Source organism: Cydia strobilella, chromosome 4 (assembly GCF_947568885.1).
Source record: "Cydia strobilella chromosome 4, ilCydStro3.1, whole genome shotgun sequence".
Taxonomy (NCBI): Eukaryota; Metazoa; Arthropoda; class Insecta; order Lepidoptera; family Tortricidae; genus Cydia; species Cydia strobilella.
In genome coordinates, this window is record NC_086044.1 from 16,945,454 (window position 1) to 16,971,250 (window position 25,797).

At 38.8% G+C, this 25,797-nt stretch overlaps 2 protein-coding genes and 1 pseudogene across 2 annotated transcripts in view; 2 read left to right on the top strand and 1 right to left on the bottom strand.

Moving 5' to 3' along the window:
* LOC134740716 (metallophosphoesterase 1 homolog) overlaps positions 1–25,797 on the bottom strand; it is a 74,925-nt gene that overhangs the window by 31,152 nt on the left and 17,976 nt on the right. The window contains exon 8 of the mRNA XM_063673297.1: positions 23,126–23,156. Coding sequence (XP_063529367.1) covers positions 23,138–23,156 — 19 coding nt within the window. The 3' untranslated portion in view covers positions 23,126–23,137. The remainder of the gene's footprint in view (positions 1–23,125; positions 23,157–25,797) is intronic.
* On the top strand, positions 11,781–14,260 carry LOC134740709 (uncharacterized). Its single transcript, XM_063673279.1, has 3 exons — positions 11,781–12,080; positions 12,811–13,211; positions 13,431–14,260. Exons 2-3 carry the CDS (start codon positions 12,936–12,938, stop codon positions 13,614–13,616), a joined length of 462 nt encoding a protein of 153 aa, XP_063529349.1. The 5' UTR covers positions 11,781–12,080; positions 12,811–12,935; the 3' UTR covers positions 13,617–14,260.
* Positions 13,982–21,869, top strand: LOC134740923 (uncharacterized; annotated as a pseudogene).

Consider the following 25,797-nt stretch of genomic DNA (forward strand, 5'->3'; position numbering starts at 1 on the left):
TATTTAGGTATATTTCTTTCACGATAGTTTGAATAATTTTAATAAAGGTCTAGATTAAATCGTGTTTTATTGGATTTGGGTTATAAATTAAAAGGCACATAGCGATTTATAAGAGTTGGATGTTATTATCACAATATGTGGTAAGGCAAGGTGTGCTCCTATTCATAGCTACCAAGGTACTAAAGCACAAGCGAAGTCCTTAAGGTTAGAAACTATGGGCTGTTGTTTTTTTATTAGGGTTCCGTACCCAAAGGGTAAAAACGGGACCCTATTACTAAGACTCCGCTTTCCGTCTGTCCGTCTGGCCGTCTGTCCGTCTGGCCGTCTGTCCGTCTGTCTGTCACCAGGCTGTATCTCATAAACCATGATAGCTAGACAGTTGACATTTTCACAGATGATGTATTTCTATTGCCGCTATAACAACAAATACTAAAAAGTACGGAACCCTCGGTGCGCGAGTCCGACTCGCACTTGGCCGGTTTTTAGTAATGGTTTACATGTGTGAAAGAGAAAGTATAACAATATACTTGTAAGATAGATTTAGTTTTGTTAATTCCAATATACACCCCCCAAAGATAAATCTATGTTTAAAATCTTTATACAATAACAACATCACCTGCCTTTTTCTGGGAAACATCATGGCCAACATTTGTTCCAAGGTAAGGGAAACCCAGGAAAACCTTACCAGCCATGTGTTAGCATTTTATATGCTGTACTACTTTTATATTATATAGTATATAGTATTCCAAGCTTCAGTATTTAGTATTCAGTATTCAGTTTTTCACTTATTTCTTGCTTCCATGGTACATTTTTGATGGTGGATGGATGGTAGGGTGTAGCAAATACAGATAATTTAATTACAGTTACTTAACATAATATATCTAGTGGCTTTTACAAACTTATAACTACGTATATATAAACTTTGTATATAACACAAATTTATTACAATAATTATAATATATATGTATTACGAACAATTTATAACGATCAGGTTTATTGTGGGATGACATAGGTCACATCAAGCCAGGCATGGGTCAGGTGACATCGGCCATAGGGCCGACCTACATCACATGGCCGATATACCAAGTTTTCAGAAAAACTCTGAAGGTCATTATTGGAATTTCCCGTAGACTCACATGGCCGATCTACAAACTTTTCAGAAAACCCTGAAAGTTATTATTCGAATTTCCCGCAGACTCACATGGCCGATCTACTAACTTTTCTGGAAACTGAAAGTTGTTATTGAAATTTCCCTCAGACTCACATGGTCGTTAACCAACCCCGAGCCTGTCTGACGGACATGCATACGGAAACACGTTGTCATAGTCTACAAACACCGTCTAGCTGCACTCGCGGTTTGTATGGCGCGTGGCAAAGCCGACGAAGCTAAACCTAATCGCGGCGCGGCGGGCGCGGCCGCGCGGCTCACGCTATCGCCGTGCGCATTGCGTCAGCCGCTTCACGTGCTAAAATAAGATGCGCAGCAGCAGAAACAAATGTGTCGACAGTAGTAAATCAATGTTCCTAACACCTATATTAGAATACGAAATTATACATGGACTCTATAAGTTTCCTTGGAATTGTATTAGACCCATATCTTAGATGGCACAATCACATAGACTATGTTGTAAAAAACTCGTGAAAGCTAATGACTAAAATTGTAGATGTTGACACGCTAAAAATCATTTATTTTTCTTATGTAGAGAGCCTTATTACTACATAGAGCATACGCTTATACGGCATAGAGGTACTGTATGGGTGTGATCATAGGGCAATAGCACAAGTGTGAAAAAAAATTACTTATACAAAAAAAGTGCTTAAGATTAATAGAGATATATTTTCCCGTTATCCATAGGCCTCTTTTTAGTAAATAGTCATACTTGTTATGGCCATTTTTTGCCCGGATGCTGCACTTCATGATAAAAGCAAGCCGCTTTGCACAGTGCTAGTAGGGACCAAACTGAGTGATTTGACCCGCAGCAGCGCAAGTTTCACCCCTTAGGAACAGAGATGGCGCCACTTCTTTAAAAAATATTTCAAAAAATTCTACAAGCTAAACCAATGAACCGATTTAAATGTTTAATATCTCAAATGAAAGCTCATTATATACATTACTTTTAAAAAAATACTCAAAAAATATATACTGATTATTTTCGACAAAAAACGGCATCTTAAGTTTTTTTTTTACTCGATTGATAGTTTTTAGTTGGTTTCTCAAAAAAAATGTATGGAACATGAATAGCTTAATACATGTATATATTACTGAATAAATAACAAGTATTATAAAAAGAACCCGACACCGATACCTCTCATACTTCACGAAATATAAAAGTTTTAATGTGAGTGTAAATTTCTTCAAAATATATTTCAAAAAATTCTACAAGTTTAACTATTTGACTGATTTCAATGTTTAATATCTCAAATAAAAGCTCATTATATACATTACTTATAGAAAAACACTCATAAAACATATACTGAACCCTTTTGGCAAAAAATGGCATCTTAAGTTTTTTTTTTTTACTCGATTGATAGTTTTTACTTGATTTCTTAAAAAAATTATTATGGAACATGAATAGTTTAATAAATATATATATAGTACTGAGTATATAAAAGTATTACAAAAAAACCCGACACCGATACCTTTCATTCTTCACGAAATATTTAAGTTCAATTATGCACGTTCTTACAAATAAATCCTTTAAAAGAAATCTTCAATCGCAGTAAGTGCACTGATTTTAATATGAAATGTTTCATATGAAAAGAAATCACCCAATTTATTTTAATAAATAAAAAAATATAAATAAAAACTGAATAAAGTTTTTTCCTGGTGGTGAATTACAAAAAAATATAACAAATCTAAAATTAGGAATTATTTTTATTTAAAGTGACTACATTTGTAAACAAAAAACTTAAATGTCCTCTTTGGGTTCATATTTCATATTTATTTATTGCAACCATGGTTTTATAGGTATAACAAATTCTTGGTAGTTCCACATGGACCCCGTGGGGGCATAGCAATATTACATGCATACTTAGGATCTAATCTTAAATCTATGTGTATAATATAAAAGTAGGTCAATTTAGTAGTAAAGTTTCTATACATATAAGCCGAATTGAATCAGATAATTGTCAGTGTATTAAATACAAAAATAAACGGGCAACTAATTATTATTAGGTGATGTCAAATTATATGGTTCACCGGTAGATGTAAAACTGAAAAAGAAAAGTCGTTTTGTTAAGTACTCGTACCATTCCAATACTACAAAATCACTGATCATACATGAACTGGTTGCTGTAGATTACTGTTGAATTATTTTTGTGCCTAGTTGATAACCATTAAACCTATAATTTTGTGCCAGACCTATAATTAGTGGTCAGCATGCAAAATAACCCTGGAATGAAAATTACATTAACTTACTTTTGATTTGTACAGCCACATTTGCATGATTTACACTGGGCTGTGCATGGCCAGCTGACGCGACGACACCCACAATGCATAGTTTCGCAGCCAGATTTGCAGCCACAATGGTCCAAGAGGCTTAATTGAAACCAAATCGCTGAAACTGCCGACCATTCCGGAATCCAACTCTCTTTTTCCTCAGTCCATCCCCAAAAAGATGTACATGGTATGGAAACTTCTGGTTTCACAGCGTTTCCCCATATATGGCCCTCTTGGTAAGCTGCTCGAAGTGCATGTTTATAGAGAGCAGCTGATGTAGGTGGCAGGGTTGGCAGGTTCTAATTTCTCGGCCAAATCAGATTTGTTCCCTGAACGACGCCCTCCATTGACTGACAACGAAGGTGGACAAATTTGGTTTTCGTACTGGAAGAATTCGTTCAGATCAAGCTGCCTTTCTCTGGCCACTATAAAAAGACGGGAAAATAGGAGTATGTCAACTTTTAAGTTTTTGATTTTGTCAGTTGTCAGGTGTGTAACTACATATTTTAATTTTAGTATAAAGTAACCCTAGATTTGTCTTATTGTTTGGCCAAACGGAACACATAAACGTAAATGAAGTTCACAAATATTTGTTTGCTTCAAAAAACAAGCTTGTGACAAGCCTGCCACCTACATCAGCTGCTCTTTATAAACATGCACTTCGAGCGGCTTACCAAGCGGGCCATATTTGGGGAAACGCTATGAAACCAGAAGTTTCCATACCATATCCATCTTCTTGGGGATGGACTGAGGAAAAAGAGAGTTGGACTCCGGAATGGTCGGCAGTTTCAGCGATTTGGTTTCAATTAAGCCTCTTGGACCATTGTGGCTGCAAATCTGGCTGCGAAACTATGCGTTGTGAGTGTCGTCGCGTCAGCTTAGCATGCACAGCCCAGTGTAAATCATGCAAAGGTGCCTGTACAAATCAAAAGTAAGTTAATGTAATTTTCAATCCAGAGTTATTTTGCATGCTGACCACTGATTATAGGTCTGGCACAAAATTATAGGTTTAATGGTAATCAACTAGGCACAAAAATAATTCAACAGTAAATCTTCAGGCACAAAAATTATCCAACAGTAATCTACAGCAACCAGTTCATGTATGATCGGTGATTTTGTAGTATTGAAATGGTACGAGTACTTCTCAAAACGACTTTTTTTTCAGTTCTACATCTACCAGTGAACCCGAAGAGGACATTTAAGTTTTTTGTTTACAAATGTAGTCACTTTAAATAAAAATAATTCCTAATTTTAGATTTGTTATATTTTTTTGTAATTCAGCACCAGGAAAAAACTTTATTCAGTATTATTTATTAATTTTTTATTTATTAAAATAAATTGGGTGATTTCTTTTCATCTGACACATTTCATATTAAAATCAGTGCACTTACTGCGGTTGAAGATTTCTTTTAAAGAATTTATTTGTAAGAACGTGCATAATTGAACTTAAATATTTCGTGAAGAATGAAAGGTATCGGTGTCGGGTTTATTTGTAATACTTTTATATACTCAGTACTATATATATATTTATTAAACTATTCATGTTCCATAATATTTTTTTATGAAATCAAGTAAAAACTATCAATCGAGTAAGAAAAAAAACTTAAGATGCCGTTTTTTGCCAAAAGTATTCAGTATATGTTTTTTGAATATTTTTTTATAAGTAGTATATATAATGAGCTTTTATTTGAGATATTAAACATTAAAATCGGTCGAATAGTTTAGCTTGTAGAATTATTTGGAATATATCTTGAAGAAATTTACACTCACATTCAAACTTTCATATTTCGAGAAGTATGAGAGATATCGGTGTCGGGTTTTTTCTATAATACTTGTTATTTATTCAGTAATATATACATGCATTAAACTATTCATATTCCATACAATTTTTTTGAGAAATCAAGTAAAAACTATCAATCGAGTAAAAAAACAAACTTTAAATTCCCGTTTTTATCAAAAGTATTGAGTATATATTTTTTGAGTATTTTTTTAAAAGTAATGTATATAATGCGCTTTCATTTGAGATATTAAACATTTAAATCGGTTCATTGGTTTAGCTTGTAGAATTTTTTGAAATATTTTTTAAAGAAGTGGCGCCATCTCTGTTCCTAAGGGGTGAAACTGCCGCTGCTGCGGGTCAAATCGCTCAGTTTGGTCCCTACTATCACTGTGCAAAGCGGCTTGCTTTTATCATGAAGTGCAGCATTTTGTTCATAACAAGTATGACTAAAATATTATATGAAAACAGTCATTGCATTGTACATTTATCATATCATTATCATTTATCTATGTTTATAAAAATAAAAACTCTTATAAAAGTCGATAAATGATAATCAGAACTACATGTTAAGAAATTATCTCGAGCTTGTGTTACCTAAGTCGAATTTTGTACAATACAAAAAATATATAAACTATGTAGCTATAAAGATATACAACCACCTTCCAAATGACATAAAGCAGGCAGAAAAAATAGGTGTTTTTTCAAACAAACTTAAAAAAGCTTGAACGAATTTATTGGTAAATTACTATTATTAGATTAATTAATTGACATCTCGATTTTTGTTTTAATGATTTTGTTATTTAAATTTTACTATTGACTTTTTTATTATGATTATTGCTATCCTATTATTTTAAATTAGCTTTTATTTTAAATCTAATATTTTAATGACTATTCTTTTTTAGGGTTCCGTACCTCAAAAGGAAAAAACGGAACCCTTATAGGATCACTCGTGCGTCTGTCTGTCTGTCCGTCTGTCACAGCCTATTTTCTCCGAAACTACTGGACCAATTAAGTTGAAATTTGGTATACATATGTAAGTTTGTGACCCAAAGACGGTCATGTAACGTAAACAAATGAATTTTAAACAAGGGGCCACTTTTGGGTGGTAAATGAGAAAAATAAAAAATAAAGTTTTTCAAACCATATCGTGTTACATATCAAATGAAAGAGCTCATTGTGAAGTTATTCAAGAAAATAGGCAAAAAATGACCATTCCCCCCCCCCCTTTATCTCCGAAGCTACTGAGTCTAAAATTTTGAAAAAAATAAGCAAAATAGATCTTTACCTATAGATTATAGAAAAACCTATTAGAAATTGCAGTCAAGCGTGAGTCGGACTTGATTACTTAGTTTATGATCCGACCCCTACGGGTTGTTTAAAGACATTTCACTCACGTTTCACACAAAAAATACATTGTTTAAATTGTGTAATATACGGAACCCTTGGAACGCGAGTCCGACTCGCACTTGGCCGGTTTTTTTGTTATAATTTTGACTAAATGTGTGCGACTGTTTAGTTTATATTCATCTTGACTTTTTAATATTTTATGAATGTACTTACGATACGATCTTTACGATTTATAAGCTATTGCTGTATTTTTGTAATCTGTAAGTATATATTTTTAATGTACCTATACCATTTTGCATGTAGGTACCTATTATGAAGCAAAATTAAATTCTGATTCTCAAAAAAAAGGCACTGAGGTCGACATTATGACTAGACTTAGAAATGATGAGTGAGGTATTTAGGCCGTCTAATTAGAAATTTAGCCATGAAGAGAAACAAACCCCAGTATTTTTTAAGGCCGCTCTAGAGCTGAAACCTATAACTTTCAACCCGCTTCATAAATAAACAATGACCCAGTTTCATAGCATGAGAAATTAAAATTCCTTTAAACATGAACTGTATAGTAATGTAGGTCGCTTACATTGCCTTGGCCTAAAATAGAGTTTGTTTAATTCAGATGATCTGTTTAGATAATTGTGTATTAGTTCAATTTACAGCGTAAGTGTCAATAAAGTATGTTTTGATGAGTTTGGCGCGTAACCGGTTCCGTCCGGATCCTAAGATGCGCCGGGCGGCCCGGGCGTTCGCTCGACCTCTCGACACCACGCGGCGCGGCACGCTCTACTTCCCTCCGGATCGCACTCGACTAAGAACAGTAAAAACCTCGTCACCTATCTTGTTTTCCTACTTTTGCATTGAGCAAAGTTCATTGTGATATTTTCATAATAAGTATGTATGATTAGTTTTATCGATATTTATATCATACCCTACTATTAATCCACTATTTTAACTGTTAAATATTAACGTACAAGTACAACTCTCAATATGTAAGCTATAAATACATCTAATTTGTATTGTACTTAGTGGGATGAATCTAAATTCAAAAACAGACATTTTATAGAATATACCATGCAATAAAAGTTAGCGACTCGGGTACGTAACATACTAGCGAGTAGCGACCCGCCCCGGTTTCGCCGGTTACCCTTACTTAACAAACTTAACCTTCCTCAAGAATCACTCTATTGGTAGGTGAAAACCGCATGAAAATCCGTTCAGTAGTTTTTGAGTTTATCGCGAACATACATACATACAGACGCGTTCTATAAGATTTCTCAAGTACTGAGATTCAAATAAGAAAGCTATCCCGCCTGTAAGGGTGCAGCGTAAAAAAAAAGCTTTTTATTCTCTTATCTATGCGATGAAAGACACGAACGAGTTAAAAAAGGAATTAAGGGTTAATTATATTCCCCTAGTCACAAATATTGTTTCTACATCACAATCCAAAAATAGTTCATAAAACTTTTGGAAAACACCCTATAGGTAATCTATATCTACAAGTCGCAATTTCCGAGCTGCATACCATGACCCGCCGGGTAATCAAACGGATAGCGGCGACGCGACGTGCGGCGATAACTGATAAGATAATACCCAGGCACGCCCTATCAATACCACTGTGTTCATCTTTTTAACTGAAATTTCAGTAAAGTAGGTATTCGATTTTTACCAGAAAATGTGTCGTGCGGTCATATAATATTGAGTTACATAGTATTTATCAACATAACAAATTTTCTGCAACGGGTAACTTTAATGGCTCCTCTACACGATGGACCATCATAGTGGCCCACTAAGATGGGCCAGCGTGTAGAGGGTAGTGGTGTCGGATGGCTTATGGCCCATCCCGCCGCGCCATAAGCCATGGGAATGAACTATGATAAAAGAAAACTTGTACCAACTTTATACTTAGGTATTTATAGATTTAGTTGGAATGACTTATCATACCTACTCGTACATGATGACGATACTATCTTCGCGCAACTTTAACTAAATAAAACTGGATAAATCGCGAAAAATATACTTATATTTCATTTAACAAAGTCATATTGAAGGACGCAATGGAAAGTAACTCTGGTATGTTTGGGAACTGATAGCTATGTATACAGATCGTCATGCATGACATGATTCGTGGCTTATCAAAATTCAAAAACAAAAAACAGATTGGTACCCACGCGTAATTCAAATTATCAATGTGCACTCTTGCACTCCGTTGCTGAACATTTTAAGTTAAAACTTACTTTCTACAGTATCTACTTGCCGAAGGTGCGGCTAAACTGCAACGCCTGTCTAGTTTAGATATTAGAGACCCGTGAGGTACTGACGATAATCATTAATTAAATAATAACATAAGAGTCCAGGGCACGCTCGAAGGAATTGCACCTTCCCTTACAAACGTAGTTTCGCTCTCATTTTAAAACTACGAGTTGGATTGTAATGAAATTTTGCACATACAATGACATGAGGTATATCTAGGTCTGAAATTAGTTTATATAGCTCCAGTTTATAAAACAAACGAAATAAAGCAAAAATAAGTTTTGTATGAATAACTTAAATTCGCTGTATTTTTTTAACTACAGTATCTAAAGCTACATAAACTAATTACAGACATAGATATACCTTATCCTATTGTAAGTACATAGTTTCAGAGCAATCTAGCTAGTCGTTTTAAAATGAGAGCGGAACTACGTTTGTATGGAGAACCGAGCTTGCCGGAGACCCTTAAGCTTCTAAAATGAAACCATACTCCTAAAACCTCCGGTAAATTTCAATAACGCACAGCAATAACGCCTTACAGACCAATTCGAACGTACACTGACATCAGAATCAAACATTTATTTTAATTAAAAATGTACCATCAACCGTAAAAGTGCATGGCGACTTTATCAATTAATTCATTCATAATGTCTCCATGCAATTTCGAGCCTCACTGTACATACCTACCTATGGCCCAATTCGAACAATACTTATAAGATGTCACACACCGATACGATACCGATCTGTCAGTGTCAAAAGACTCAAAAGTGACGGTTTTGGTAGAAGAAGTTGAAGGTTTTCATATTTCACAAAGATTAGAAACACCTTAGGCCCTATGAAAATATTACGTAGGAGGTAGGTCGTAGGTTCGTCGTACCGTCTTAAACGAAAAAGTAATTTGAGATGATGAGACTATACCTACATTAAATTACACTACCTACTAAAACATAACATGCGTAAGAACGTAGTAAGTATTTAATTGGAAATGTTTTTGATTTACGAGTATTTTTCCTCCGTAATGTTGCAAGTCTAAGAAAAATAAACAAAACACGTCAATGATCTCATGCCATGAAGCGGCATCGTACGATTTATACGAAACGCCGAGCCCCTTCTTGGGCCACAAATATTTTTCATTAATCACTTTATCGCAGTGACGTACGCAATGTTTTGATTGCGATGAATTGACATGTTTTTATGCAATAAATCAATAGCAGAGATCGATCAAAACAACGCTCGAAATTAATTCGATTGTTCTAGGAAAACATTACGAGTAACCTACCAATACTTATATGGATATTATGGTTTAAAATAGAACAATTTAAAGTTTCGAAGTTTTTAAATTCCTGACATTACTTTTACATGCTTACTTAAACGGCAAAAAAAACACGTTTGTTGTATGGGAGCCCCACTTAAATATTTTTTTATTCTGTAGTATTTGTTGTTATAGCGGCAACAGAAATTTATCAACTGTCTAGCTATCACGGTTCATGAGATACAGCCTGGTGACAGACGGACAGTCAGACAGACAGACAGAGACAGACGGATAGACGGACGGTGGAGTCTTAGTAATAGGGTCCCGTTTTTACCCTTTGGGTACGGAACCCTGAAAATTATACCTACGTTCACTAGTTAATCCGCTACATGGGTATGTAGCGCAATGTTCTACGCTCCAAATATAATTTCCGTGCAATCAATACGGTTTTTAAAAATTGGTGACGTCGGCTATTGCCATTATATAGTAGAACATGCAAAATTGCATACGTAGTACGTAGTATTTCCTGTTAAGGGGTTAGGCCCTGAGATATCTTCAGAATATTGTTAGATTATGGATCTAAGTATGTATCTATACATAGATCTATACATAGATGACACTGCTTTAATTATCACATTATCAAGCATCCATTAATTCCAAAGACTAAAGACCACCTCTACAAATTAGTAGTATCATGTACCTAAGTAGTTATTAGATAATGTCACGTGATTCCTCAATGGAAGCTACTCAGCAGTCAATGCACAACAATGCCGACGCAGCAAACGTCGCACCCGGTTCGCGAGCGCGCGTAGTAACTTGTCTACGCCATTGCGTCATCCGTCTCCATTGATGCCAATTAATGCACAAAGATGTCAAGCTTTAAAATTAGAATGAAATCGCGAAAACATTTTGCATCAGCTGATCAGAATTTATAATAGGAAACAAGTTAGACATAGAATAACATGAGATTTATTTTATTTTTTACCTAATAGAAATTATTATGACGGTGGACTTCTTGGAAAACTTTGGTAGAAAGTAACGACACCTTGTATATCCGAATACTTATTAGTTATTACTGATAAATAGATAAGAATATGTTGACGTTAGATCACCGCGCGATCCGCGAGGGCGGGTTCGTTCACCGAATACGTCACGACCGACTAATGTTTGTCGTGTACAATAATAACACTACGCCTACATGTATAACAATAATCCAATTCCTAGACTGTGAAGATCCTTTAACAAACGCAGATATTAGTACCCATATAAAATATATATATTTTTTGTTGTAAGTAGGCACATATATTTCAGTAAAGCCAGTAGGTAGCCGTTTGTTTCTCTAATATTGAAGCACCATTAACAGCCGATGTACTATAAACCTCAAGGTCTTTCTAGTTCTACTGCCGTCTTTAGGTATGTACTGTAATCTGAGCTTGCTATGATGCGATTCCCATGACATTGGTCTACAATATTAATACTGAACGCTATATATCTAAGTAAATATCCAAAAGAGCTACTCTGCCTTTAGTTCGTTTTTAATGCCTGAAGCTCCTAACTAAAAAATAACAGTTACCGTAATCTATTAGTAAAAATAATTAGGTATATGACATACACCTATTTCATAATAAATGCATTACAATTGACTAATCAGCATTACAGGGGATGAAGCTGATATGATTCGGGCGGAGGCGGCGGGCGGCGCTAGAGCGGGCGGGCACGCGGCAAGATAACGGATTTATTACATCAGATCGCAGCGCGTGCGCCTCTGCCGCCGCTACCTATATAAGCTGCGCGCCACCCGGTCACACTCATTCCCTGATCGCTACTGATAAATGACACGTCTATATTAATTGGTGGCAATGATCTACGCTCTCATGCATCATCCTGAATTTTGTGTAAATAAACAACCTGACTACGAACAGTGGTGGAAAAGTGACAATTGGTGCGACTGCCATTCTCCGCGTTTCGAACAGCAACAGAGATAGCAAACGGATCGCAAGTGCATTGATTAGAAGGTAAATATTGTTTACATAAATAGATTATTATAATATCTTTAGATAAGGGTGCTGATACTAGGTCAGGGTATTGAATTGCAATAAACATTAGATATATTACTGATTAGTTACTAACACTGAATAATCCTAGATTCCAAAGGCTTATATATTTTTTTCTGAAAGAAAAATTATGTTCAATTAAATACAGTTATTGTACATTCATTTTTTTTAATGTGCAAAAAGTACCTAATTTACTACTTATCTAATGATAACGAAAGGTCAACCCCATGTCGCCAAATTATCGTGAAGTTTTATTTGCGTCAGTATTGATAATGTAGGCATTGTTTCCGGTAGGAAGCTCTTTTGCTATTTTTAAAGAAAATCTTCCTCAAATTATCATTTAATGATCTCCAAGAATAATGTTGCGAATTCCATGTCCGGGCACTAGCCGTGTAATTCTATACAAGTAACTGTATCCAGTAAAACGTAACTATTCACGCTCTGTTGCATTGAATAGGGCTGCCAATAGGATATATCTACATCTTTACTTATTTCCAACACAACATCTTACATTGCCAAACAAAAATGACATTTTAACAGTAAAGTTTATCAGCAATTTAAAAAAAAACTTTATTTGCATAGGTAACATACTTGTAATGAGTTTCTAACTCATCACTTTACATTACGAATAGCCGACAACCCTAACATGAAGTGAACATTGTACTTATAAGGTTTCTTAATTCTTTTACAGACAAGCGAGACACCGGTGTTCATTCGCATCTAGTCCGCCTGAAGACATCAACGCTTGAAAGTTTTGAAGACTCACGCAGAAATTGAAAGAAGTTTCTTTTGAAAGTTTAAAGAAGAAAAATCAAGATGGCAACGGTGCAAACTGCTCCTGAAATGAGCCTTTCGTCAGCTCCGATGGCCGTGCCGCAGAACAAAGATCTGGATCTGATGGCGCTCACCATGACCGCGCTGCGTCTGGTAAACCCCTGGGTGAAGGCCGAGCCCGAGGCCTGGCAGGAGCCCCGGGAGGAGCCGAAAGACCGCATCATCAGCCTCGCGGAGGTCAGCCAGCACGACACCCCGCGTGACTGTTGGGTCGTCATCTACGACCGCGTCTACGACATCACTACCTTCATTGATGAGGTGAGTTTCAACTTCAGTCATTTTGCAAGATTTAAAATTAAAACCATTCAAATCAAAGATGTAACTCTGTTTAGAACCCTAACTTTTGTAATCGGTACTACTGCTACGGAATCAGAGCTTGTACGACTTTCATGTTTCAGCTTCGACAAAAGTTTGCCTTAAAAAATATTTCTATGCTCGATAGATATGTAGTTATAACGGTTTCTCTCGTTGTTACAGCATCCCGGTGGAGGCGACATAATGCTGGAGTACGCGGGCCAGGACGCCAGCACGGCGTTCCGCAGCTCTGGGCATTCGCGCATGGCCGCCAAGGCGCTAGACCGGTTCCTCATCGGCGAACTGCCGATGAGCGAGCGCATGTACCGCCGCCCTGGAGGCATCCGACTCAGCGACATACCGGACTAAACATATGTCAAATCTACATCAGCCGTTAGACATCAACAATTGCCTCGACTAATCAAGACCTGAGAGCAAAGCGGGGCAGAGCGGGAATTTTTTTTTCATCGGCTTTCCTGTCCTCGATTTCCTTACCACTCGAATGGAAACCTCCTATTAGGGAAACGTTGGAATTTACATCAAATCGCCAGACGTTTATGCATTATCTAGTTCAAAGTACGGTTGAATGTAGAACGTAAATAATAAAAACGTTGTTAAGGTTAAATAATTAATATAATACAGTAAGGCTATTTGCTTATCACCTTGCAGCTAATTTATAGCTGTTAATTATTGTAATATTAACCTTTCGCTATACATGCAGCATATTAAATAACATGATAAGAGTGACTCTAAGGATAGAGGCCCTCAGAGACACGAGTTTGCCTGTTTGTCTGCCTGTATATGTGATTGCCAGTAAGATTTTTTTTAAGTATTGAGTTTAAATGATTGCATTTATTTACTTTAAATTAGTTTAGTAGAATCCCCTTTAATGTCAGTATTATTTCAGGTAGATTTATTCGGTTGTTAACTCTTTCTTGTATTTATTTTAATTTTATTTCAAGCCTTCTGTTTCAAGTTCCTGTTAGTTTAATTATTATAATAAAGTTAATTATATTTAATAATAACGTTTTATTCCTTCATCACCTTCCTGATAGTTATTAGCTAATAATAAGCATGAAAAAATTTTTTTTATGGCTAAACTACACACTAACAACCAGTGTTGGCTGAACGTTAATTGCCATTAACCATTAACCAGTACAAATTGTACCGTAAACCGTAACGGACGGTTACAGTTTACGGTTCAATTTGTACTGGTTAGTGATTTTATGCATTAACGTTTCGGCCAACATTGCTAACAACTATTTACAAACATGATATGATTTAAAAATTTAATTAATACAACATTATCTTACAAATTTGAAACATTGAAACATTGTTCATGTTAAATGCATTTATGCTACTGGCACTGGACTTTAAGTAATCATAATCATAATGCCATAATTTGCCTTCCAAGTATGCTAATCTCAAGTTTATGTCCATTAGCCCATTTTTAGGAGACTGATAGCTACGCTTATTGTCCTCTGTATGCCTAACCACTTAAAATTTTCCGGAATATTTCCTACGTATGTACTACTTGAGTGAGTGAACTATCCAAGAATTATATATTTTGCTTGGTAACATAATTAGGACCAGTGATTAGGACAAAAGGGTTGAAAATTTAAATCGTGAAAGGATTGTTGGCTCCGAAAAAAATCCGCTTATAGTATGTCGGGCTATACTCAGTAGGGTTCCGTACTTCTGTAGTTGCCCGTCTGTCACAATAGGCGGATTTAAAAAGGGGTTTTTTGTAGATACTATGAACAATGAACATAACAAGTAAAAGGGAATATTTTTGCAGCACTTACGTCCATTTTTAAGGGGCTGTCAATACCCAATGTCCTTGAAATTGATGTTACTTAAGCAGTTTTTTAAGAAAAACTATGTGTTTTAGTAAAGCAAAAAAATATTCATTATATTTCAAAGACCGTGGCCGTACTCGATACATGATTGAACGAAATCGGCTCAATAGAAAATAATTGCAAAGATTGGTCTTAAAATCACCAAAAATTGCAAAGTGATTCCTGGGGAATGCGTCGTGTCACAGCATCGTGTGGTAGTTATGGACATGATCTTTCGCCAAAAGTCTAACCCAAAACAAGAAAGGGCACCAGATATTACTAAATGGTGGCTGCTTAAGCGGGAGAAAGCTGAGGAGTTTAGGAAAGAACTAGAAGAGTTGACTATTAACATGGAAGATGACGTGAATTGTATGTGGAAACAGATATCATCGGGAATAATGAAAGCGGCCAATAAAACCCTGGGCCGCACGAATCTGGGACAGAAAAAACCTAAAGAGACTTGGTGGTGGAGTGCTACAGTGCAAACAGCGCTGCAAGAAAAGAAGGCGGCCTTTAAAATCTGGCAGTCCACCGGAACCCAGGAAAATAGAGACACTTATAAAGTGCTAAAAAAGATGGCAAAGAAAACGGTTTCCATTGCAAAAAGAGACGCAACAGGATCGTTGTACGCTACTCTTGAAAGTAGAGAAGGGCAAAAGGAGATATATAAGCTAGCCAAAACCCGAAACAAGGCATCACAAGACCCAATAAAGACAAGGGCTGTCAAAGGCGCTGACGGGACGCTTTTGTACAAGGACGACGAAATCCTGGCGGCGTGGTATACTTACTATAACCAACTTCTCAATACAACAACAAGAACTGTTGACCTTCCAGTGGTCGAGAGAAATTTTGGGGTCGTCCCACCGATATCACGAGTGTTAAAAACCGCCTTTCCCTTAATGTGGCCAAGTGCCATGTCATGAGTTTCACCCGGGCTAGGCAAGGAATTTTCTCGAACTACCTCATTGATTGCGAGTCTCTATCCCGCACTCATTCTATGAAGGACCTGGGGGTGCTCTTTGATCCAGGTCTTACATTTCATGACCATGTACGGTCGCTGGTTAAAGAAGGGTTTAAACGCTTGGGGTTTGTTACACGTATCTGCAAAGACTTTACGCATGTAGGTGTCTTTAAAGTTCTACCTAGGTATACTCTGCTCTGGTGCGATCCAAACTGGAAGCAAGCTCGTGCGTGTGGAGTCCATACGAGACAACCTACATGTTAATGCTAGAGAAGGTTCAGAAATGTTTTCTGCGTACTCTCTTCAAGAAACTGTACGGGCTGCTGTACTATCCTTTCATGTATCCGACAGCTTACTTGCAGGGCACGCTAGGATACAACGCACTAGCGACGCGCAGACTGTTCGACCAGCTGATAACCGTGCTTCGTATCCTGCGTGGTCGCCTGGATTGCCCGGAGTTAGTTGGCGAGGCATGTCGACTATTTGTCCCGGACAAGCGTTCGCGGTTTCGTGCTAACCGGGTGCGTCTCTTCGCGGTCCCTCCCGCCCGCACGGTCTCGCGGCGCAACTCGCCCGTTTGCCGAGCGATGAACACGCTCAATAAGCTCGGTGCTGTGCAACACTCCTGCGATCTGTTTGCGGACGGCTGGAAGGTTATTGAGAAGGATTGTTTAAAAATATGCGAGTCACTGACCTAATTATTGAAATGATTTAATGTATCTTTGACATGATCTTTATGTACTCAGTCCATAAATTTATTATTATTGTTTATTTTATTTTATTATTATTCTCTTTATTTATTCTTTTTCTTATGTTAGGTTTTTTATAATATGCATATAAAAGTAAAATATAAAAACACTTACAAAACAATACAAAATACATATAAACAAATTATAAAAAACCTAACCTAGGGTGCCGCCAGCAGCGGGGCAGGGCCCAAGCTGCCGGTGGTCAGGGCCGCAGAGAGAGGAACCGGCGGACTATCCGCGCCGTGTCCAAGATCACCGCCTTCTGCATCTGACCCTTGATCCAACCACCTAGCGCGAGTCTCTCAAGGTGTTGGTCGAGACTCTTCGCTATGAGACCGTTCGCTGAAACGACTATCGGGACAATGATCGTCGAATCAACATCCCACATGGCGGTTATCTCGTAAGCCAAGTCTAGGTACTTACTGGACTTGTCCTTCTCGGCTTTCACGAGATTCTCATCATGGGGGATGGTGATGTCGACGAGCACGGCCCGGCGCTGCGATCGATCTATTATCACAATGTCAGGCTTATTGGCTACAATAGTCCTGTCAGTGATGATAGATCGATCCCAATAGAGCGTGGCACGACCATTCTCGAGAACTGGCACAGGTAAATACTTGTAGTACGGTACTTCGCAGTCCACAAGGCCGTATAGAAGAGCAAGCTGCTGGTGAATAATCCTGGCTACGAGATTATGTCTGTGCAAGTACTCGCCGTTAGCAAGATGAGAACAACCGGAAATGATATGCCTGAGTGACTCTCCGGGACGGCGGCATGCCCGACAAATGTCGACCGTACCGTCCTTCAGGATATATTTCCGATAGTTGTTCGTCATCATAACTTCGTCCGCAATTGCACAGGCAAAACCCTCGGTTTCTCCGAAGAGGTCCCCGAATCGTAACCAGTTCACCGACGCGAGCAGGTCTACATCGGGTCCCGTGAGGGCCATGTAGAACCGCCCGTGTAGCACCTTACTCTCCCATACCGCCTTGCGGCCCGCAGCACTTTGTACCACAGGTTTGTGCCAGTTCTCGTTTGCCAAGGAGAGCGGCGTGAAGTGCCTGTCCACTGCCACCACATCACGATGCATCCCACACTCGTTGTTAAGGAAATAATTCCTGAGATTGCACACCTCGCGGTTGTGGAGATCTTTGGCGTTAAGGAAGCCTCGACCTCCACACTTCCGTGAGATGTACAATCTCATAACTGACGAGCGTGGGTGTAGCATACGGTGTGTGGTGAGCAGTAGACGGACCCTCCGATCCAGGGCGTCCAGCTCGGTCTGAGTCCACCTTAGTATGCCAAAGGAGTATATGAGTATGGGCATTACCCAGGCGTTGAAGGCGCGCACTTTATTGCCTCCTGACAAAAGACTGTTAAGGACTTTTGTGAGCCGACTGAAAAAGCGCTCCTTCACCGACCGTCTAATACCCTCGCCCTCAATACCCAACGACTGTGACATACCAAGGTATTTATAGGTTTCTGATTCAGAGATAGATCTGAAAGACATTGTCTCAGAAAGTTGTAAATTTGTTGAATTTACAACCTCCCCCAGCTGTACATGCATAACCGCACACTTATCGACACCAAACTCCATTCTGATGGCGGTACTGAAAACTTCTGTGGTTTTCAATAGCACCATCAAGTCTTGGTTATTTGGCGCAAATAGCTTGAGGTCATCCATGTACAGAAGGTGAGAAATGACTTCACCCTCTCTCCGAAGCTGGCAACCTAACCCTGAATCCTTCAGCAGGGTGCTGAGGGGATTCAGAGCTAGGCAGAACCACAGGGGACTCAGACTGTCACCCTGAAATATTCCTCGCTCGATCCTTATAAAATCCTGCGGGCCAGGGCGGTCATCTCCACCTCCTGGTTGACGAAGGACTGTGATCCACTGCCTCATACACGCACTTAGGAAGGATATTAAAGCTGCATCAAGTTTATACAGCTCCAATACCCTTCTCAGCCATGAGTGAGGTACCGAATCATAGGCCTTCTTATAGTCAATCCAGGCGGCCGAGAGGGCCCCCTTGTTCCGTCGAACTTGCTGGCATATGGTCATGTCTATGAGGAGGAGCTCTTTAGTACCACGGGACCCAACCCTACATCCATTTTGAGCGGAGGCCAAAATATTGTTAGCGACAATGTGCGCGTTAATTTTTGTTCTCAAAATGGATGTAAGGAGCTTGTAAAGTGTAGGCAAGCACGTGATGGGTCTGTAGTTCTTTGCTTCCGTGGTACTACCGGACTTGTGGAGCAGGAAGGTTACACCAGTTGTTAGGGAAGGTGGGAGGGAACCGAGCTCTAGGGCTTGTTGGAACTGCGTTGCCAACCGTGCGTGCGAGCATCGAAACCATTTTAGCCAGAAGTTGTGCAATCCGTCCGGTCCAGGACTTTTCCAGTTCTGGGTCGTACGGATGGCACAACTTACGTCATCGGGGCTGATGGTGATAGCCCCCATAGGTTCGATGTTCTCGCACTCACGTTCGACAACGTCTATCCAACCGCCCTCCGTGTGTTCCACAGGCACTGACCAGATGCTACGCCAGAAATCAGTCATGGCAGTAGCATCCGGTAGCCGCACGTCGGACACACGAGAGTCGGCTTCCTCCCACCTTCGGTACACCTTCCTTTGGTCACTTTGAAAAAGACGATTCTGCTGGAATCGATCCACACGCTTTCTGTAGCGGCGAATACGGTTTGCCCATGCATAAACTTTCTGCTTTAGAAAGTCGATGCGCTCTGTGACATTGGCCATGTAGTCGCGGGGCCTGACATCCGTCCCCGCGAACGCCTGGTTCACAAAGCGCATTACTCGGGGGCGGTTGTTGCCCCCCCTAAAGCAGATCAGCTTTGCAATGAGAGTCCTAAACGAGCTGATACGTCGCTCGATCCGCGCTTGCCATGCAGGGACACCTCCGGCGGTCCTAGGTGCACGTTCAGCGTCCGGAAACTTGACTCGAGCAACACGGCACGCCGCGATGACTCCGCAGTACATGATCGAGTGCGTATCATCTAAATCTTTACTAGTCCGTAAATGTGGCTCTAGTAAAGCGTTTAGGGCTCCCACTAGCGCTAGATTGCGTCTATTTATAGGCAGACGTGGTAATCGTGGCCTAGAGTTGGTTGTGGCGCGATACTGCGTAATCGCCTCTTCCAAAGTTATTATTATTATTATTATTATTATTTATAATCGAACCTAGATATAGAAATGTAATGACTTAGGCTAGTACTGTAAAATTGCATTTTGTTTTAAATAAATTGAAATTGAAATTGAAATCACCTCTGGAAGTTAAAACGGCGCTACGAAAAATGTCTAACAAGAAGTCCACGGGCCCTGATGAAATCCCCATTGAAGCCTGGAAATGCCTAAAGGAGAAGGGAATATATCTCCTTACCCATCTATTTCTGAAAGCTTGGGAAACTTCATGTATACCGGACGCATGGAGGATAAGCACAATCGTTCCCCTCTACAAGGGTAAGGGTAGTAGATATGAGTGTAACAATTATCGTGGAATAAAGTTGATGAGCCACACGATGAAGCTATATGAACGAGTGATCGCGCCCGGTTAAGAACAGAGAGCTCCTTATTTAAAAACCAATATGGTTTCGTCCCGGGGCTATCCACCATCGACCCTATGTTTGCCATAAACCTGGTTGCACAAGAATTCAGGGCTAAAAACACACCGCTTTTTATTGCTTTTCTAGACATTGACAAGGCATTTGATCGTGTTCCTCGTCCGACAATCTGGTGGTCTTCGGAGGAAAAATATCCCAGAGAGGTACATTGATATAATAGCTGACATGTACAGAAACGTAAAATCGGTCATCCGAACCACAGTGGGGCAAACCAAGCCAATAGCAGTTACCGAAGGGGTACATCAAGGTTCTGTGCTGTCCATACCTCTTCTGCCTGGTGATGGATGCACTCACTGAACATGCCCAAACCAAAGCACCATGGACGATTATTTACGCAGACGATGTAGCCATCTGCACAACATCACGAGAAGAGTTAGAAGTAGCTCTCGGTGACTGAAAACGTCAGTTGAAGGCGGGGGGCCTGATGCTGAGCATCGTGAAATCCCAATACATGGTGTGTAATGAACCAAACCAGCCTGAAGACCCCCTCGTTATCGATGGTCAGCAAATCACTCGGTATGACGAATACAAATATCTGGGTACCATGTTGCACACCTCAGGAAAATTGGAGGTGAACTTGCAACACCGGATCGCCGCTGCCTGGCTGAAATGGCGGGAAGTGACTGGCGTTACCTGTGATCGGAGGATGCCTGTGAAGCTTAAGCGCCTAGTATATAAGAGCATAATACGACCGGTTCTAACCTATGGGAGTGAAACATGGGCTATGACGCAGAGCCATGTCCGGTCCGTCCAAGTCGCCGAAATGAAGATGCTTCGGTGGATGTGCGGAGTAACGAGGCTTGATAAGATACGCAACGAGCACGTTCGCGGTAGCCTCGGAGTACGTGATATCGCCGATAGGCTACAAGAGAGTCGACTGAGATGGTTTGGACACGTGAAAAGAAGTCCTCCTGATTACATCGGGAATGTTGCTATGGATCTGAACATTGCTGGGTCCAGAGGAAGAGGAAGACCGAAGATGAGATGGGTAGATACCATAGCAAAAGACCTGCGACGTTTCAGTAGACGACACGTCCGATCGTGCGAAGTGAAGAGAAAAGACAAGAAAAGCAGACCACACAATCAGATGGGAATAATAATGCTAAGGAGAGAGAGAGGTCTTAAAATCACCATTAAACATAGTCTTTATTTTTTTGACTTACGGGTCTGCAATTAAAATCACAATTATAAAACATTTACACAAATAATCGACATTTTTTTTTTATTTCCACAGTAACACGCGACAGTGCTATCTCATTTACTCCGATACAAATAGACAGTGTGCGCGTTTTAGATATTGACAGCCTCTTCTGTCCTTTATAAGTCTCTTACACAGCTGCTGCCATCTTGGTCGCCCGGGTTTAGAGCTGGTGGACAAAACCGTCTCACTCCAAACCTTGGCCTTCGTTAACATGATCTTATATGACAGCTTTGACAGTACTCTATGGAATAACAACAGCCGCCATATTTAACTCGTCCTTGATGGTCTACTGTGCTGTGCATGTCCACGTCCAACTGTGTGTCCCAATTTTACCACCGGAATGAACTCAAACGATTCTTAATAGTCCTCAGAACTTGGTTAATTACCTATCTCAGAAGTATTTCGGGTAAAAACTTATTAATGTAATTTAAAAGATAAGTAAGTAGACAAATGGATTTGAGTAGTTCTAAACTCCTTTTCTGACAATGTTTTAGTACTTTTTTTTAGTAATACCTACGGGGCCTTAAAAATTAAGGAAGCGGGCAGGCGATAAGAGACTCAATTATTATAATCAAACAAAGAAGTTCGGCAAATTGAACTCTTTACGGCGTTAAACAAGATAATCAGATTCACAACACAAACGAGTGCCGTTATGTCACGCCACCTATAGATATAAATGACTAGCTGTTGCCCGCGACTTCGTACGCGTAGATTTGTATGTTGGTGGTTATATATTCTACATAAGCATAGAACTTATGCAGCAAAAGATAGCAGTAGGGATGGCTAATCATTTGTTAATAATTATACAAAGCATGAGATTTGTCTGTCACAACCTACGAATCCCTCTTAACCCCCTTAGAAGATTTTCAAGTCCACTAGCTTTTAAGTAAAAATGTTCGCTCCCGATGCAAACTTTCCACCTATTTTAACTCCTTAGCCGGGAATAAATTTCTAAGAACGCTGAAATCACTTTTTTTGTTTTATATTAAACTTTGCACCCTTGTATAACAAATAACTATTATACAACTTCGGTGACAAACAACATCTCGCCTGGTGGTAAATGGTCAACATAGCATATCGACACCTGCATCTCCAGGAATGTTAATGCGCGTTTCGACCTTTTAAAAAACCTGGACACTCCATTTTGAAGAACTATTCCATTAATCCATTTTGATACATCACATACAATATAGCCATGTCATATAGCCCATCGAAAAAACTTCTTCATTCCACAGCCAGTAGATTTATACCATTTCGCGAAAATGTCGTCAAATACTCGCTTGCATACATCAGTTTACTTTGTGTAGTTCTTGATATCACTGTACGAAATATGAGTAAAAGCTACCAGTCGTTTGTTTACTTTCCATAATATAATTTAATCTCATGAGGTATGTTGGGATTAATCAAAACCAACAAAAAAATCCGACTTAAAATTTTATTGTTTTATGTTTATATAGGTACTAAAATAAAGATAACTAATATAAGATTACCTTGTTCTTCTGCTACACTTTCTTCCCCGACCTGTAAGCAAGCGAGATTATCTTTTAATATTAGAGACGATGACACGAGTTAAATTTTATAACATTGTCCAGTTAAATAAACAAAACTTCGAGTAAACAAACAAAAAAAATGACGCCAATAGCCGTTACAGCCAATTTGATGTTAAAACTGCTGTAATTTGGCTGTGTCTTCACACCTTAATTTAGTAATAGAATAGGCATTTTCTCTCACTTTAGGGTTCCGTAGTCAACTAGGAACCCTTATAGTTTCGCCATATCCGTCTATCTGTCTGTCTATCCGTCCGAGGCTTTGCTCCGTGATCGTGCTAGAAAAAAAATGGTATTAGGTATATAGTATATACCTTCCCTACACCTACTAGTATAGTGGAGATGTTCTTTTTTTCGCTACAACCGTATGGTTGGGGTATCGCTAAATCAAAAAAATATGGAAAAAACCGGCCAAGTGCGAGTCGGACTCGCGCACGAAGGGTTCCGTACCATTAGGCAAAAAAATCACGTTTGTTGTATGGGCCCCACTTAAATATTTACTTTATTCTGTTTTTAGTATTTGTTTTTATAGCGGCAACAGAAATACATCATCTGTGAAAATTTCAACTGTCTTGTTGTCACGGTTCATGAGATACAGCCTGGTGACAGACGGACAGACAGACAGACGGACGGACAGCGGAGTCTTTCCCCTTTGGGTACGGAACCCTAAAAATCGTGAAAATAGAGCTTAATAAAGACATCCAAGGAAAACTATAGCTAACATGATCAGTGAAGCCGTTTTTGAGTTATCGCAGTCTTCCCTTCTTAGTGAAAAGAAGTACAAAGCGCTGCGAATGTACTCCGTTTTACTTGTTATTAGGGTTTCTGATTTCTCGACCCATTTTATTTCTCGAGTTATGAGAATTCTCGAGCACTAATTCTCGACTTGTCTCGAGTCTTTTTGTATAAACCGTACAATTTTGGCATTGCAATATTATAGTTATAGTATCAATAATTTAATTTCCATATATTTAATCGTGCATAAAGAGACATTTTTTTTATAAATCGAAACCAGTAAAAGGTATCAGAAGCAAGACATTTTGAAAAGTAATTTTTGTATTAAAAAATAGGCCTTTTAGGAATATCAAAGCATTACTCATTCTAAAGCCGATTTGTTATTTAGAGTACGATGTTTCTAGTCAGCCTGAAAACACGCTTATTTTCGGATGTAGTGGGCTTTACTGTCAGAAGGGCTTTTATCAGACTCCCAAGATTGGTTGTTCGTTTCCTGGTAGATTCATATACGTTATAAATAAAATAAATATTATAGGACATTCTTACACAAATTGACTAAGTCCCATGGTAAGCTCAAGAAGGCTTGTGTTGTGGGTACTCAACAACGATATATATAATACTTATACAAATACTTATACGTACATAGAAACGTCCATGACTCAAATTCTAAATCGCGGGCGGAGCTGTTAGGTGAAAAGGCGCGCCTTGCTTCAGTTCGCATTTCAAGTTCGCAACCTCGAGTTCTGGTAATCTTTTTCTCGTCTCGAATGAAGCCAAAATTTTCGTGTTGTCTCGAGTTTGATAAATCTCGAGCAGAAACCCTACTTCTGTTATGTATATGAAACTTACTAACTAACTACGGTACGGGTAACTACGAACCCTACAGTGAGCATGGCCCAACATGCTCTTTGCCGGTTTTTACTTTTGTGTTGATGGTCCCATATAGATATTTTATCTTCATAAAAATAGAATTAAATGAGACTAAACATTAAGTCAACATGCGTTCAACATGCTAATACACATATTTATTCCAATATTTTGTCAACATCCCTAATACGTGTTGGCTTGGCACTGATTATAGAACCTATATTGCAAGTTCATCCCTTATCTGTAGCACTAAGGCATAACATAAACACATAATATTATTATGTGCCGCTCGAAAGACGTTGTTGTGCAAATATCAGTGAGACGATGTCGACCGTTAGATTTAAACTTGAATAGGCAACTTTGACTTTCTCTGACTTTCAGAAAATCTTGTTCACTAATAATTTTTATTTACTACACACATATAATAAACCCTCTATGGTGCCTTCATAATCCGTAAATAATGGCCAACATTAAGATAAACTGTTTTGTTACAGCCAATTTCTTATCTGTGAAAATGTTGTAATAGCTTCATTATTATAATTATATCAAAATTGATTTTGAAAAGGGCGGGAAACTTCGTGCGCGACGGACGCGGTTTTCATAACTAAAGTTTTTTAAATTGTATTTTTAAAGGATTGGAGTCTGTATTTAGTGTATATATTTGTAGATTTAGTTTTAGTTTTTAGTTTTATTTAGTAGTTAGGTGTACATATTGATCGGTAAGTGCTAGTTATATGTAGTTTTATGGGGGATGGTCAGCCCCCTGACCCTGGGGGAACAATTCCTTCAGGGTTGAAAACACCAATGGATATTTTAATTTCTGCGATGGAGTCATCGATGGATACTGATGCGTCAGTATTAAATCCCACAGACGTTACTTTAAAGAGAAAAATTCTATCACGAATGTGTACCACCTGTAATAAAAGAAAACGCAAATCTGGGTCAAGCAAGAATAAAAATACCGATTGTGTGTGTATTGCTGAAGCAAAATTAAAAGAGAATGCTACCACTTC